Genomic DNA, 17,842 nt, shown 5'->3' with positions numbered 1-17,842 from the left:
AGGCAGCAACTCCAGCAGGCCTTGCAAAGATCAGAAACGTTAGGAAGAATCCCTGTACACAAATTAAACTCGGCTGATGCTGCTCGGCATTCAACTAAATGCCAGCATCTTTTTTTCTTAGTTCTGTACGTTCCTTATACCCATCCTATATTTTTCAGCAAAGGTTCTTCTAACTAGAAAAAAAGAAAAGAAATGCTTTAAAATTTGATATTCCAGTAAAGAGCAATACCTGGTCTAAGTGTACACATATTTTAAATGCTGATCAACTATATTTTTATGTGGAGCAGATACATGGATATCTAATCTTATTCACATATCAACACTTGTACCACATCTTTGTCCATTACTTGCACTACCACTGAATCACATCTCTTCACCGTGGGTTTTACTCGAGTAATTGAGGGGTATAGATAGGGTAAACGCAAACAGGTTTTTCCCCACTGAGGCTGGGTGGTACTCCAACCAAAGTTCATGGCTTAGGAGTGAAAGGTGAGAAGTTTAAGGGGAATATGAGGGGATTATCCAAGATGGCGGCGCAACGCAGCTTGCAGCGGCCAATCCGGAACTGATTATCTGTTATTTGTGAAGTGGGGTGCCGTGTGCAATCATAATCGATTGAAAACAGATGTGGGAGCACGGAGAAACATCTGGAAATCTCCAGGAAGACCTTCTTCGTTGCTGCTGCTGCTGCTGCTGTTTGGTCCGGGACTCTGCTGGGAAGAACAGGCCCCCAGTCCTCGGGGTCGCGTTGCCGATGGCCGTTGGCTGGACCGTCTTAATACGCTCGGCAGAGGATGGTGCTCGGAGAAGCTGTGCCGGAGGGGATGGTCATCGGCTCGGAGGTTCAACGGACTCAGAGTCCGCTGCAGTCAGGTCATTCGGTGTGTGCTGCGTCTGCAAGGCTGGCTTCGACGGAGCTTTCATTGTCTGCTGCGTCTGTGAGGCTGAGTCGGGCGGTGCCGTGGAAGTCCATAACAGGGGAATTCCCTTCTGCCGCCGGCATGGGATGGTGAGTCTGTCAGGACCCTGGGGACTTGTGGAAACTGTGTGGTGATTTCTTTTGAATTTATAGTCCTTTAACATCTTTGGACTATTTTTACTGTGACCATAGTCTGTTTTTTATCAATTATGCTATTGTTTGCACTGTTGTAACTATGTGGTTTTGTGCAGGTCTTGTAGCTTTAGTTTTTGGTCTTGTTTGTCCGGTGGATTTGGAGCTCCTTTCCAGGGAACGCGCTAAGACGGTAGCGCGATATTAATACGCAGCAGCCTCTCCGGACTCTGGATTGGGGATTGCCAAAAGTTATGTGGATTTTCTGGTGTAGTCTGTTTTGTCATATGCTTTTGTGATATCATTCTGGAGGAACGTTGTCTCATTTTTTTAACTGCATTGCATTTGTGGTTTCTAAATGACAATAAACTGAATCTGAAACCTCTTCACTCAGAGGGTCATGAGAGCGTGGAATGAGACATCCGTACAAGCGGTCCATGCGAGCTCGACTTCAACGTTTAAGAGCAGTTTGGATAGCTACATGGATAGTTGGGATATGGAGGGCTATGGTCCCTGGTGCAGGTAATTGGAAACAGGCAGTTTAAAAGGTTTCTGCCATGGACTAGATGGGCTGAAGGGTCTGTTTCTGTGCTGTATTTCGTTATGACTCTATGAGATTACTCCAAGTTAGACAAAATAAAACAGGTTGTTAAGTACTGAGACGAGGAACATTTCACTTGGTCTCACAAGGACACAGTTCTGACTCTTTTTATATACACTCAGAGAAGTTTTTAATCTCTGGAGATGGCACAGCAATCGATTATTCAGGGCAAAGGTGTTTAGCTTCATTGACCCAAACACCAAGGCCATCAGATACAAGAGCATATCTTACCCAAATCAGGGAGAGTAATCAAGGCTTGGCTGAAGGGTTCAGTTTTTAAAAGGTGGGAGAGATGAAATAAGATTGGTTAATGGCTCTGTGCGCAATGGTGAAGGGTCTTGGGATGAAATGTCAACTCAATGGGTGGGGGGTGTTTAGCCCCAGTACTGCAGTGGTCCTTAGTCACAGCTGAGGATTACAAAGAAAGGAATTTGTAAAGTACAAGGAAGACCGTGAAGGGACTTTGTAAATTTAAAGTAAAAGAGGACACGGGAAGGCAACACACTGTGGAGAATTAGGTGGGCAACTCATAGCTCAGGAAAGGAAGTGGCAGAGCCCTGTGTAAATTGGAGACACCAGGGCCTGCAGGTGCTGGAACCCGGAGCAAAAGACAAGCTACTGGAGGATCTCAGCAGATCGAGCAGCATCTGTGGAGGGAAATGGACAGCCCATGTTTCAGGTTATGACCCTTCATCTGGACTGAAAGAGGAGAGGGGAAGTGGGAGGTGAGGAGAAGGGGTGAACCAAGAGCTATTGAGAAATCAGTGGATCCAGGGGAGGAGGAGTGATAGGCAAATGGATGAAGAATGAATAGAAATTACAAAAGACCCTAAGAGATAAGAAGCAACAATGGAGATTAGGAGCTATCAACTCCAGCCTCTTGCAATGACCACTCTTCCCTCCTTAATCTGTCACTCCTTCTCACTTGGATCTACCTATCACTTTTGAGCTCTTGTTCCCTCCCTTCCCCTCACCTCTTTATACTGGCTATCTTCCCTCTCCTCTTTCAGTCCAGGTGAAAGGTCACGACCAAAGGTCATGACCTGAAACTCCTTTTGTCCATTTCCCTCTACTGATGGTTCCTAACACACAAACCTCCTCTCATAATTTGTTTTCTGGCTCTATAGAAACTGGGCTCACTTTGGGATTCTAGCTTGTGAGACCAGATAGCTTAAAAAAACAAAATCATGGATAAAGATGGAAATAGAAGTGAGAAGTCTTATGCCAGGCTTGGTCATTTTGAACTAAAGCTACAATTCATCTTAAGGGCTATTTTGAATTATATACCCAAGTAAAGTATATGTAGGAAAATTCAAAACACCATGACAGAAAGATGACTCCTTTGTCCCTTAAAAGGATTTAGGATATAATAGCTATTTTACAAATGACGTCTGAGTTTATCAAGCATAGATTCCAATAGCCTTCTACACTCCTTATTTCCAAATAGGGATTTTAAACTTGACGTGATCACATTGTTTTCCAACCATTATTAAGAATTTTCTGAGTAACACTCACAGAATACTGGAGGAACTCATCAGGTCAGGCAACGTCCATGGAAAGGAATAAGTAGTTGACATATTGGGACAAAGGGTCGTGGGACGAAACGTCAACTCATTATTCCAGTGCATGGATGTGGCCTGATCTGCTGAGCTCCACCAGCATTTTGTGCGCGCGTCACTCTGGATTTCCAGCATCTGAAGAATCTTTTGTGTTTAAGAATGGCCTGGAATGGTTACCCAATGATTTCAATACAATGAAGACAGCAGGTCATTTCTTTAAGTATTTGAACATTGCAGTCTCAATTCCAGACTTCAGTTCCAATGATCTGAACATTTCCTTCATAAATTTACATTGAGATATTTTTTTCAATAATCAAATAAGTACTCAAGCTCAAGTAGGAAATAACTTAAACTATATAATTAAAAGTCCATTATCCATAAAACTGATTACATTGCAAGCTTATTTTTAGCACTATGCTATTGAAAATTGATATAACCCTGAGCAGATCACATTTTCAACTGTTTTCCGTAAATCACACCAATCTGGAAATTTGACCTGACACTTCTGATTGAATAATAGAGGTGCTTTGCACTACTTCATTGTGGGGGTGCCCATTGCACAGCACTGTCAAGAGAATATAGTTTTAAAAATACAACACCAAACCCTGCAATTAAAAGAGAAGATGACCCAATTCTTGACTCTTCCCTCCCATCAAAACAAAGCACCAATCCCACCAACCCGGAAGTTCCACCTGACCCACAATTTGTATCTGGACCCTGCAATCTTCGCCCTGCCTGCTACTTCTGACACTCCCTCACACCTGGTGCTAGCATTCCTGATGCTGTCTCTCGCAATGTTGCTGGACAATCTGATAACGACAGAAACATTTCCACACTGGGCTCTGATGCCCCTCTTACACCCCTAGACGACAATTCTCCCCTTCAACATTGCCCGGTCATGATCAGCCACTTGTCATGAGTGAATCTTGATGCAATGGAATGTTGTGTTAAAATTAATTTCCAACCAAGTGAATTTTCAGTCTCTCTCACACCACATTAATGTCATCCCAACTCACCTTTAAAATACACTGAAAATTCTAGGTATATTTATCTTTGAACTATCTCCTGTTCTTTCTGCATTTGTGAACTCTCAGAATAAAACCAAAGGAAGGCATCATGGTTGATATTGTTTTCAGTAAGGTGGAGGATGCTCCCAGCTTTACCTTGCTACTGAGACACTTCTAGTCATGCATTGCCAGTCAAATGATGGATGGTATTCTAACCTGGGAGGAGCTGACAATTCGTCTCTTGTCTCTGCACCAGTCAATGCACAGCACTTTATTTCCATGGCCTTTGAGAGTTCGCCTTGTCTTCATCACAAACTGTCCAAGTGCCTCTGTTCTCTCAGCCACCTGATGAACTGGAACACGCAGCAAGAATAATAATGATTGGTGACATTTAAAACCCAGTCACAAAGTATGAAAATTTAAAGCAGTTCACACCATCTCATTTTAATCAACTCGTTTACATCAAGAAAGAAGCAACCCTTTCTCAGCAATCCTCACATTTTTTCCACACTTACATATAACGTTAGACTCTGAAGGAAGTCAATTAACAGTTTAATTATCTTTTCGCCCAAATAAATCCTTAGGCAGAAAGGAAGACTGACACTCCATACACAAGAAAACATTTGGGAAAACAGGTTATGAGGTATACCTGTACACCTGTTCATTAATGCAAATATCTCACCAGCCAATCATGTGGCAGCAACTCAAGACCATGGAGACATGGTCAAGAGGTTCAACTGTTGCTCAGACTAAACACCAGAATGGGGAGGAAATGTGATCAAAGTGACTTTGAACATGGAATGATTGTTGGTAGCAGACAGGGTGGTTTAAGTATCTCAGAAACTGCTGAGACTTTTGTGCAGGCAGATTCTTGAGTTTACAGAGAATGGTGCAAAAAAACATACAAAAAAATCCAGTGAGTGGCAGTTCTGCAGGTGAAAACACCTTGTCAATGACAGAAGTCAGAGGAGAATGGCCAGAAAGCTAACAGGAAGGCGACAGTAACTTAAAATAACCATGCATTACAACAGCGGTGTGCAAAAGAGCATCTCTGAATGCACAACACATCGAGCCTTGAAGTGGGTGAACTACAGCATCAGAAATCAACGGACATACACTCAGTGGCCACTTTATTAATAAATGAATTACCTAATTATGTATCCACTGACTATATATAAATTTGCAACACAGGTGTAATACATACACTTTCAACTAGCTGGCAGGGCTGAACCATTGTCTAATAGAGACCTCCAGCACAAATTAAAAGGGTTGTCCTCTCTTATATTACACTTGCTGACTGACCTCTTGCTGCAATCCAAGTGTTTGGTGCTTTCCCTCGTCATTTCAAGTTGCAGGTGTCTCCTAGGCTTGGCCCACAGGTGCTGACAGATCTTTTAGCTGATATCTGGGTTCTGAACAAAACCGTTGCTTCGACACTGCCATAAGTAAACTACTAATTTAGAAACCTGGATGCCTGGAACATCGGTCCGTAATTTTAAAAAAAATGGCCTCATACAAGGCCTAATATGGTTGCACATACAAGATGCCGGAGGGACTTGGTACGTCAGACATGGAGGAGAATAAACAGTCAGTGAAAGCAAAATGGAGGACTATGGAGGAGGAAAGGGTTAGATTGATCTTAGAGTAGATTAAAAGGTTGGCACAACATCACGGGTCAAGGGGCCAGTACTGTGGCTGCCCTGTCTATGTTTGGCCAAGACCCTTCATTGTAACTGCTATCTGTGACTCTGGTCCCAGATCTATAACATAGTTAACATGCAACTCCAGCTGAGGTTTCCAGCGGTATTGAAGTTAGAGCACTGTATGGATCACCAGACTGTTCTATAGCATGGTCCTCACTAAATCCTGCAGGCTCTAACTGTACCTGCAGCCTCAGCACAGGTTGAGGCCTACGTGGCCTGCAGTTGTGAGCCAGTGAGACTTTGGTTGACCCAGAGGTGAAAATTTCTGCAACATCCCCTATTCCACCCATGTTGCACAAGGGAGTGGCATTGAGTCCTTAGTTCATGTGTAGAGATCATTTCAATTGCTTTCGCCAGATACAGCATGGGGAGTGAGCTTGAAGGAAGACGTGTGCAAACTGCTTTTGACTGGGTGCCTTTTATCAAACAGGTCCAGAGGATTTGACTTTCTTAATGTTCATTTCATTGTTTTTCATAATGTGGATCATGATTCCGATCACATGGGTTGCATGCAAAATTGAAAGCTGCGCAATAAGGTGTGAAGGACCAGGCCGCTGGATACAGTTCTTCTGCTCCTGAACGACTCTGGAGAAGGCCTGCAGGGCACTTCAAGCTGGTCTGCAACTTGCTGCAGAATCTCACCTCACTCGCAGCAATCTGCAGGCAAGTGTGAACTGCACTTTCAGTCAGGAGCCAGAGGAGGAAGAGGAGGTGGGAGCTGGGTGGTGAGAAGCAAGAGGAAGAAAGAAGGCAAGTTGAGCTGCAGTTTTCAGCCGGGTTGGTTTAAATCAATACATCCTAATAACTACAGTCCCAATTCCCAATTTACCATCAGTCCTACATTTCAATGATCATCTATTTGATGGCAAGAAACTCTAATGCCTAATAGATTAGATAAAAATGCATGGAAGAGGTCCAACCCAAGTCTCTCACTGTGTAAATTACCTCAGCTCAAGCTGTTGGAATTCTAACGTCACAATGCTGAATTTTAGTCAGAGGTTTCTTACAGTCACAAACCACATGAAGTCTGCTTTCTGTATTAAAGACTGGTACCCAATTTCCTTCAGTGTAAAACCTCCGCTCATTCAAACGGGACAAAAGTGAAAACATTTTACACCACCCTGCTGCTTGTTTTTGAAATCATTAGTTCCATGTTTAAAGTTTAGGCTTCTCATCTTCCCTTCAACAGCAAGCCAATGTCCTTCAACATCACTAGAAAGAAAATAAGTTTGACCATTGTCCAGATCAAATAAAGTAGAGCTTCATTCCCAATTCTCTGCTTATTGCTTGACAGCAATTCATCCTTTGTCATTGTCCATGCAAAAATACCACAAACAAGAGGAAAAATGCAAAAAGAATAAGCTGCTACTGGCTTCATTGCCACTGATATTTTAATCTATGGTTTATTATCCATTAAGGTGGAATCAATAGGCAGCCACTGAGAACAGCCAGTTCCAAAAGGATAAAGGCTGGCTTTAATTTATCTGATAAAGCAAGAGGGTTAGGAGTTTAACAATCTCATCAAATTTTCCTTGACACGCTAAACAGAAAAATAATATATAAATAAACCTTTGCCTGTTTTTTATCATCTTGCCATCTTTGCCAGGATTGTAAGTAAATGTGTGTCTAACATGCCAAGGGCTAATGATCATGTATTGAAGCTGACGCCTTTAAAAATTGTGATCTGGAGCTAGTTTACTTGATCTGACTAGGAGGAGGAATTGATCTTTACTAATCTGATGGGAGAATGAAAAGGAGCTCGTGGTGGTCTTTCTTGAGATTTTGTTTCTTCTTGATACTGTCTAGCAGATTCTGGAATGGGGAAATCAGGCCCATTTTGTTTTTGGCAGCTTTTGGTTGCAAAATACCATGAGCAGGCCCAAATTCCTGGGGACTATTAAGTGAACCCCGACTGGCAATATTGATCAAAATACCCCAATACTACCCTTACACACACACCTAATGACAAGAAAATTCATATGATAAGGGAAGTTTGGACTGATAGACTAGAACAGGCCTTTTTGCTGATTCAAGCATACTTGTGCTTTGAGAATAACAGAAAGATTGACCGCCCCCCCCCCCCTTTGGTACTTTCTTCAAGTTATGAATGCCAGTGAGAGTATTTGCTTTCAGAATTGGTATCAAGCTTTCTTGAACCACTGCACAGTGTATAGCTGGGCATTATGTGTGTTGCTATGACTGAATGGCTTGCTGAATCTTATCAGGGACTAGTTATGGGTCATTCCATCACTGTGGCTCAAGTTACACACAGCCCAAGCAGGCATGAACAACATCTATTACTGAGACAGATGGGTTATCATAACAACCCTTTAGTTTCATGGTCATTACCAACCACCAGCCTTTCGCTCCAGATTATCTGATGAACTGAATTTAAATTCCCCAGCTGTTGAGCCGGGATTTTAACTCATGGTTCCAGATCTTGGATTCCCCTGGATTACTAACCCAGCAATTTAATCACTATGAGATTGTTCACTTTAATCAATCCAGAAATAATTACAGTGAAAGGCAAGAGTGGTGTACGTGAACCCTAAAATGGTTTCACTAACATCCTACAAGCTGAGGATACTAGACCAAAAAAAAGGTGTTAATAGAAACCTGATGTTAATCTATCAATAGTGCAAAAGCTTAAGACATTATTTCCAAGAAAATCTTTCAGATGAATGGCATAGGTATGATTAGGGGCTGATAAAAGTAGAACCTGGCTCCCGGGCACTCAAATGCTGAAGTAACTGAACACTGAACAGTTATTTGATTCACTAATACCCTTCATACTGTAAACATTGGAACAGTGCTTGATAAAGCCACTGCTTAAATCGTGTTTTTGTGTGTGTGTGTGTGTGTGTGTGTGTGTGTGTGTGTGTGTGTACGTACACACACATTCAAGATATACATTAATTATACACGTAGAAATTTTAAATACACATGATAAAATAGATACTAATTTTTTGACCTAAAATCATTTGTGATGTTTTATCTAAATTATAGCCTAGCAGGTACGTAATATATAAGTGATAAACAGCAAAATTTATAATTACACACGTTTATATACATAGACGCATATACTTTTGTCTGTGCTGTCGTGTTAAACATTGCACAGGGGAGGATACATCAGCTCAAGAGCATGTCTCCTGGCAGCTCCGGTGGCCCTGGCCATTAAGGAGAGTACATGGAGCACACATCCTGGAGACAGGGTGGCTCTGAGCCGCGGAGGGTCCGGGCCCCGGTTTTTACTCCCTCCTGTACTTACGTTCTACATCATGAAGCTTTGCCCTCTCTTCCTCCAGTTTACCCTTGAGTGCCTCTGCCTCGTTCCTCAGCGATGACACCGTTTCGTTTTCCTGCAGCCCCTCGGTTGCCATCTTTATTCACACACAGAAGCGGGGTGGGGGTGGAAACAAAGGGAGAGGAGAGAGGAATTATTTGTTTTGCTTGTGAGTCGGGAGATGCCAGAGCCAGCGGCTGCTGCCCGGTTAGATGGAGGCTGACTGACGTCAGTGGGAGGATACTGATTCGGCAGCCTCCACAATTAAAGATTTCTCCTTCTCCCCCGTAAACGACGAGGGGCCGTTATCAGGCCGGGCGAAACAGAAAAAGAAACCATCCCGCCAGCTCGACAGAGGAAGCCAGCGACTGGGAATTACCAGGGAGCTGGACTCCTCTTTCTGCCAACGTGTTGGTTCTGTCTGATTCTATTCCACAGGGAGACAGCATTTGCGACAGGAATGTCAGGGCGCTGAAATTCAAACTGATTTAATGCAATATTCAGGCAAACAAACGGATTGAAACCAAGTTGCGATTTACGGGTGAATCTCCCACCAACTTCCTATTAACTTGCAGGTTGAGTCGGTGGTAAGGAAGACAAATGCAAAGCTAGCATTCGTTTTAGAGAGGTCGAGGATGTAAAAGCTGTGGCCATATAAGGCAATGGTCACATTGTACTTGGAGTATTGTGAGCAGTTCTGGGCCCCTCGTCTTAGAAAGGATGTGCTGGCATTGGACAGAGTCCAAAGGAGATTGGGCAATGATCCTGGGTTAATATGAGGACCACTTGACAGCTCTGGACCTGTACTGGCTGAAGATCAGAAGAATGAGGGAGGAATCTCATTGAAACCTATCAAATATTGAAAGGCCTAGATAGAATGGATGTGGAAAGAATGTTTCCTATATTGGGGGAGTCTGGGATTACAGAGATCAGCCTCAGAATAGAAAGACATTGCTTTCAAACAGAAATGAGAAGGAATTTCTTTAGCCAGAGAGCAGTGAATCTGTGGAATTTACTGATACAAATAGCTGTGGAGGCCAAGTCATTGGATATATTTAAAATGGAGGTTGATAGGTTCTTGATCAGTAAGAATGATAAAGTTTATAGGGAGAAAGCAGGAGAATGGGGTTAGGAGGGATCATAGATCAGCCATGATAGAATGGTAGAGCAGAGTCGATGGGCCAAACCAATTCTGTTTCTACGTCTTATGACCTATACAGAATGGATGGGTACACCTGAATCCGAGGTGGGGCCAATTTCCTTGTTGACAGCTTTGTTAGAGCTATTGGGGAGGGTTTAAACTAAGTTGGCAAGGGGATGGGAACTGTAGCAGTTGGCATTCAACAAGATGCAGTGTGTAGTGGGACTGTGAGGAAGGACAGGCAGATGTTAGGGCAAAATTGCAGTCGGTGCGATGAGTTGAAGTGTACCATGGGGACAGAATTGAAAAGGGTGATGTATACAGGACCTAAGGTGTTATATTTGAATACATTCAGTGTACAGAATAAGGTAGATGATCTTGTAGCAGAGTTAGAGATTAGCAGGATTGATGTTGTGGGCATTACTGAGTTGTGGCTAAAAGAGGATCATAGCTTAAAATCAAAGGATACACATTGTATTGAAAGGACAGACAGATAGACGGAAGAGGTGGGGTGGCTTCGTTGGTAACAAAATGAGATAAAATCCTTAGAAAGAGGTGCACAGCGTTGGAAGATGTAAAATCCTTTTGCAGGGAGTGAAGAAACTGCAAGAGTAAAAAGACCTTCATGGATGTATAGACAGGCCTTCAAACAGAAGCCAGGATATGGGGTGTAAATTACAATGGGAGATAGAAAAGGCATGTAAAAAGGGCAATGTTACAATGGGGGATTTCATTACGCAAGTAGATTGGGAAAATCAGGTTGGTGCTGGATGACAAGAGAGGGAACTTGTAGAATACATATGAGTTGACTTTTTAGAGCAGCTTGTGGTTGAGTCCACTTTGGAAAAGGCAATTCTGGATTGGGTGTTGTGTAATGAACCAGATTTGATTAGGGAGCTTAAGGTAAAGGAACCCTTAGGAGACAGTGATCATAATATGATCGAATTCACCCTGCAGTTTGAAAGGGAGAAGATAAAGTCAGATGTATCAGTATTACAGTGGAGTAACGGGAATTACAGAGGCATGAGAGAGGAGCTGGCCAAAGTTTATTGGAAGATGACACTATCAGGGATGATGGCAGAACAGCAATGGCTGGAGTTTCTGGGGACAATTCTGAAGGCACAGGGTAGAAACAGCCGAAACATGAAGAAGTGTTCTTAAGGGAGGATAAGGCAACCACAGCTGACAAAGGAAGTCACAGACAGTGTAAAAGCAAAAGAGAGTCAAATAATATAGCAAAATTTAGTGGGAAGTTAGAGAACTGGGAAACTTAAAAACCAACAGGAGGCAACTATAAAAGCCATAAGGAGAGAAAAGATGAAATACGAAGGCCAATAATATGCAAAGCAATACCAAAAATTTAAAAGAGAGGTGAGAACGGATATTGTACCAATGGAAAATGATGCCGAAGGGGTAGTAATAGGGGATAAAGAAATTGCTGACAAGCTGAATAAGTAAACATGAGAAATTCTGCAGATCTAGAAATCCAAAGCAGCACACACAAAATGTTGGATGAACTCAGTAGGTTAGGGAGCATCTATGAAAATGAATAACCAGTTGACATTTCGGGCCAAGACCCCTCTTCAGGACTGGAAAGGAAAGGGGAAGATGACAGAGTAAAAAGGGGGGAGAGGGGAAGGAGGCCAGCTAGAAGATGATAGGTTAGGCTCTGTGGGTAGGAAAGGTAAAGAGCTGGAGATGAAGGAATCTGATAGGAGAGGTGAATGGACCATTACAGAAAGTGAAGGAGTAGGGGACCTAGGAGGAGATGACAGCAGGTGAGAAGAAGTAAGGGGCTAGAGTAGGGAATAGAAGAAGAGGGGAGGGGGAGCATTTTTTTAAACGAATGGGAAATCCATTTTCTTGGGTCACTGTGGAAGACACAAAGAGTATGTCAGAATTCAAGTGTGTAAGGAGGCAGAAGTGAGTGTAGTTGCTATTACTAAGGAAAAGGTGCCTGGGAAGTTGAAAGGTCTGAAGGTAGATAAGTCACCTGGACCAGATGGACTACACCCCAGAGTTCTGAAAGAGGTAGCTGAAAAGATTGTAGAAGCATTACTAATGATCTTTCAAGAATCAATAGGTGCTGGAATGGTCCAAGAGAACTGGAAAATTGCAGAAGTCAGTCCATTCTTTAAGAAGCAAGGGAGGCAGAAGTTAGGAAATCATAGGCCAGCTGGCCTGAATTCAGTGCTTGTGAAGATGTTGGAATTCATTATTGAGCATGAGGTTTCAGGCTACTTGGAGGCACATGATAAAAAAGGACAAGTCAGCATGGTTTCCTTAAAAGGACATCTTGGCTGACAAATATGTTGGATTTCTTTGAGGAAATAACAGGCAGAATGGACAAAGGAGAGTAAGTAGATGTTGCTTACTTGGATTTTCAGAAGGTCTTTGATAAGGTAGCACACAAGAGGTTGCTTAACAAGAGCCCATGGTATTACTGGAAAGATAACAGCATGGATAGAAGATTGTCTGACTGGCAAGAGGCAAAGAATCAAAATAAAGGAGGCATTTTCTGGTTCGCTGCCTGTGACTAGTGGTGTTCTGCTAGGGTGAGTGTTGGGACCACTTCTTCTCACGCTATATGTTAATGATTTGGATGACAGGATGGATGGCATTCCGGGCAAGATGGCAGATGATACGAAGATAGGTGGAGGGGCAGGTTGTATTGAGGAAGCAGGGCATCTGCAGAATGACATGGAGAGATTGGGAGAATGGGCAAATAAGTGGTAGATGGAATGTAGTGTAGGGAAGTGTACGGTCATGCGTGTTGGTAGCAGGAATAAAGGCGTAGAAGGTAAATACAATGTTAGCATTTGTTCTGAGAGGACTAGAATATAAGAACAAGGATGTAGTGCTGAGACTTGATAAGTTGTTGGAGTACTGTGAGCACTTTCCGGCCCCTTATCTAAAAAAAGGATGAGCTGGCATTGGAGAGGGTCTAGATGAGATGTCTCTGGGCCTGTACTCACTGGAGTTTAGAAAAATTGAGGGGGTGGGGAATCTCATTGAAGCCATCAAATATTGAAAAGCCTATATAGAGTGGTTGTGGAGAGAATGTTTCCTATAGTAGGTGAGTATAGTACCATGGGCACAAACTCAGAATAGAAGAACATCCATTTAGAATAGAGGTGAGAAGGAATTTCTATAGCCAGAGAGTAGTGAATCTGTGGAATTCATTGCCTTGGAAGGCTGTGGTGGCCAACTCACCGAGTATATTTAAAGTGGAGGTTGATACGTTCTTATTAGTCAGGGTGTCAAAGGTTATCGGGACAAGGCAGGAGAATGCGGTTGATAGGGATAATAAATCAGCCAGGGTGGAATGGCAGAACAGACTCAATGGGCCAAATGGCCTAATTCTGCCCCTACGTCTGATGGTTTTATGGTCTTGTATCCTGTAAAAGGACAAGCATGGGAGCATTCTAAATAGTTGTATTTCCATTGTAGGGTTTGTGTATGACATTCCAGGTTGCATTTATGTAGACAGTAATGACTAACTCTACCCCACTCTATTTTGCCCCCACTCCCATTGCATCCAAACCCCTCAAATTACTCACATCTATAGACTATCTCAGTCTATCTGTTGATTCCAGAGATGAAGGGATTAACCTATGAGAAGAGATTGAGTCGCCTGGGACTATACTCTCTGGAATTCAGAAGAATGAGAGGGGATCTTATAGAAACATACAAAATTTTAAAAGGCATAGATAAGGTAGAAATAGAAAAGTTGTTTCCATTGGTAGGTGAGACTAGAACTAGGGGACATTCCCTCAAGATTCAGGGGAGCAGATTTAGGACAGAGATGAGGAGAAACTGTTTTTCCCAGTGAGTGGTGAATCTGTGGAATTCTCTGCCCAGGGAAGCAGTTGAGGCTTCTTCACTAAATATATTTAAGATACAGTTAGATTTTTTTACATAGCAGGGGAATTAAGGGTTATGGGGAAAAGGCAGGTAGATGAAGCTGAGTTTATGGACAGATCAGCCATGATCTTGTTGAATGGCGGGGCAGGCTCGATGGGCTGGAAGGCCTATTCCTGCTCCTATTTCTCATGTTCTTATGTTCTTATATCTCAAATATTCCAATGATCATATAAGGGTAAAGAGAAGTGATTGTTAGTTTTTCTCTGTCCTTGACAGTTTTTTTTCAATTTCTTGTAGACTGGAAATTGTTTTTATGTTAATTAAGGATGTTGAAGACATTTTGGTGAAAGTTGCAGTTTTTGTAGGTGTTAACCTTTAGTAAACTAATTACTAAACTAATTTACTAGAAAGGGATTAACACAGCTGTGTATATTAAAAGTTATCTAAGATCAAAAGATCTAGAAATACTCAGTGTGTATCTGTCCAAACAATGTGGAGACAGTATTTGTGCTCTACAATTGTTACAGATCTTTCATAATCAATAACTTTGCCATGGGTGATCTGAAGCCTGGCTGTGAAAGGAGCAGGGTTCGGCATGGGACTAGCAACCCCAACTCATAAAACCCAGAGCTGTAGAATGGCCAACAGAAACACCAAAACCCTCATTCCCAGAGGAGGAGGGATACACTAAGAAGTTGAGTGACCCTTGGGGACAACTTGAAAGACCGGCCCAGGTCAGAGGACTCTGATGAGCTTCTGTCAGAGGCCAATGCCCCATTGGGGGTGGTGGGCTTAAGAAGAAGACTGACTTCAACAACAGAAATCAGAAGTATTGCGTCTGTTTTTTTACACCAGAAGCTGGGAACAGTTCTGCTGCTGCCATTTACACTACTTCCAGGTCATCTAGATTTATCCTGCTTCCACCCACTCTTGCCATACTGCTTCACTAACACACACACAAAATGCCAGAGGTACTCCGCAGGTCAGGCAGCATCTATCGAGGGAAATCAAAAGTCAACGTTTCAGTCCAAGACCTTTCATTGGGTCTCCTGATGAAGGGTCTCAGCAAGAAACTGCATCGAATTTAGGAACAGAGCATTATGTTGAAGTTAGACAAATCATTGGTGAGACCACACTTGGAGCATTGTGTAAAGCTTTGGTCATTCTGCTACAGGAACAACATTGTCAAGCTGGAGGGGATGCTGAAGAAATTTACAAGGAAGCTGTTTGGTCTTTAAGGGCCTGAAGTTGTCCATGCTGGATCTTTATTCTCTGCAGTAACCTAATAGAAGTTTATAAAATCATTATGGGTATGGATAAGGTTGATGGCCATAGTCTTTTCCCTAGGGATTCAAAAGATAGCTAAGAGACAACTTTACACAAATGGTAGTGAGTAACCGGAAGGAGCATCTGGAAGAAAATACAACTGCAACATTTTGGATAGGTACACAGAGGGGAGAGGCTTTCAGGGTTGTGGACTGAACGCTGGCAACTGAGTCTCGCAGGAGGATGTGCTGGCTGACATAGATCCAATGTGTTGATGATCCTGTTTCCAAGCTAAATTACTCTATGACATTATGATTCTCCGGAGAGAATCAGAGAACTGGATCCTATTCCTTGTTATATTCCAATGTTCGTTTGAATCACCTCTTTCTTAGATGCTACGCGGTAGATTAATAAATTTTCTAGCGAATCCTGTAAGTTTACTGGGAGTGCAGGAAACAGAATCAGGTGAGTTTAAACACAAGCGTTTCTGCAGATGCTAGAAATCTTGAGCAACACACACAAAATGCTGGAGGAACTCAGCAATCAGGCAGCATCTATGGAGGGGAACAAGCAGGCATCATTTTGGGCTGAGACTCTTCAACAGGATTGGAAAGGAAGGACCAGAAGCCAGAATATGAAGGTGGAGGAGGGGAAGGCGGACAAGCTGGTAGCTGCCAGGTGAGTCTACATGTGGAGGTACATAGGGAGGTGTGGGAAGGGCGATAAGATAGGAATCTGGGAGGTGATGGGAGGAAGAGCTAAAGGGCCCAAGAAGAAGGACAGTGGACCATGGAAAGAAGAGATGGAAGAGAGGAACTAAAGGGAGGTGATGGAGGAGACTAACCAAAGGGAGGTGATGGAGAAGGAAGGAGAAGGGCTGAGATGGTAACCAGGATGGGGAATGGAAAAAGAGGGAAGGGGTGGGGGAGAAATCAATATTTTACCATCAGGTTAGAAGCTACCTAGAAGGAATACGAGGTGTTGCTCCTCTAACCAGAGAGTAACCTCATCGTGGCAGTAGAGGAGGCCACGGACTGACGTCAGAATGGGAATAGAAACTGGTAGCCCATCAGGAGATCCTGCCTTTCGCGGCCGACAGTGAAGGTGAGTTTAAAGACCACATGGAGTCAGGATCCCAATGTATTTAAAGAAAGTTTAGAAATTGCCCCCCCCCCACCAAACACAAACGTGTGGGTTAAAGCACTATATCCACTGAGCATATTCAGGATCTATTAATGGAATCATAGGATATGGGGTTGGCACAGGGTAGCAGCTGCGGGTTGAACAGGCTTCCTGATTGGACTTCTTATGTTCTCCAGACTCCTGGTTTATGGTCTAGTGGTGTGAACGAACTGTGTTTTGCCCGGGCAATCCGATTCCTATGGTTTTCCATATTAGGATTCATTCTGCCAAGTGCATTCCAAACCCCAAAAGACCAATGTGGAAACGAATTTCTGGAGTACATTTGGCATTTGGACAACAGTAACATCAGTAGAAGGACCTTTCACCCTATACCAATTTACGGGCGGAATGAAATAGAATAAGCACCTGGAAGCTTATCCCGACGTTTTGATTCATAAAGCTAGCAGGTGCATGATAGGCAGAATGGCAACTTCCCATGTGGCATGGTTGTTAACAGAACTCCGAATCATGTCAAGGGACCCGACCTAACCCCTTGCAGGGAGGAGAGGGAATTCCCACGGAGTCATTTACGACCTTTATATACCGGCGGGGTGTTGGGATGGAGTGGGTTTAGGTCCAGCACCCGTTATCTCGCAAAGTGCCAGCGCCGGCCACACTCGCCCTAACGATGTCCTACCATTTCGACGCACAGCGAGCAGATGTTGATCTGCTGGTCTTTGATGTATAGGTTCCGCAACGGACCGACTTCTTGACATTTTTCACAGGGTCCATAGACAGCGGCGGCAAAGGTCTGGTCGCACATCTCCCGGGATGCAGAACCTCGGGCTGGGAGCACAGAAAGGAGACGGCAAATCAGCGGAGCGGGAGACAGCAGATGGTCATTTGGTCAACGACAACACAATCCGCTCGAATGCACAATCCACAATCCACTCGAACACGCATAACAAACATATCGCTCGACTTCGATATGTGCGCGTTTACACCGAATCACGTTCCATTAAAACGATTCTAATATTCTCATTACAATGCTCTACATTCTACAATTTGAGCTCCTGACAGCTTATAAATGTGCTTTAATCGCGCACAGAACGCCATTTGGACTAGCGGCTCTAGTCATAAAGCAACAGGTAGCAGTATCAATAAGCTTTAGCAATTAGTTAGCCTTCTCCCTGAACATTTACATGACTTGGGGGGTTAATTCCGAATAATTAATAAGGTGTGCAG

The 17,842-nt window shown here is 43.2% G+C and overlaps 1 protein-coding gene across 1 annotated transcript in view; it reads right to left on the bottom strand.

The window, feature by feature from the left end:
* gnb5b (guanine nucleotide binding protein (G protein), beta 5b) overlaps window positions 1–17,842 on the bottom strand; it is a 77,638-nt gene that overhangs the window by 59,621 nt on the left and 175 nt on the right. Inside the window, exons 2-4 of the mRNA XM_073033139.1 lie at window positions 17,295–17,443; window positions 9,190–9,301; window positions 4,435–4,571 (exon numbers count right to left, since the gene is read on the bottom strand). Of these exons, the coding sequence (XP_072889240.1) occupies window positions 4,435–4,571; window positions 9,190–9,301; window positions 17,295–17,420 (375 nt within the window). The 5' untranslated portion in view covers window positions 17,421–17,443. The remainder of the gene's footprint in view (window positions 1–4,434; window positions 4,572–9,189; window positions 9,302–17,294; window positions 17,444–17,842) is intronic.

This window comes from Hemitrygon akajei, chromosome 30, assembly GCF_048418815.1.
Source record: "Hemitrygon akajei chromosome 30, sHemAka1.3, whole genome shotgun sequence".
In the NCBI taxonomy this organism is placed as follows: Eukaryota; Metazoa; Chordata; class Chondrichthyes; order Myliobatiformes; family Dasyatidae; genus Hemitrygon; species Hemitrygon akajei.
Note: the sequence above shows the minus strand (reverse complement) of the source record. Positions and strands in the feature narration are given on the sequence as shown.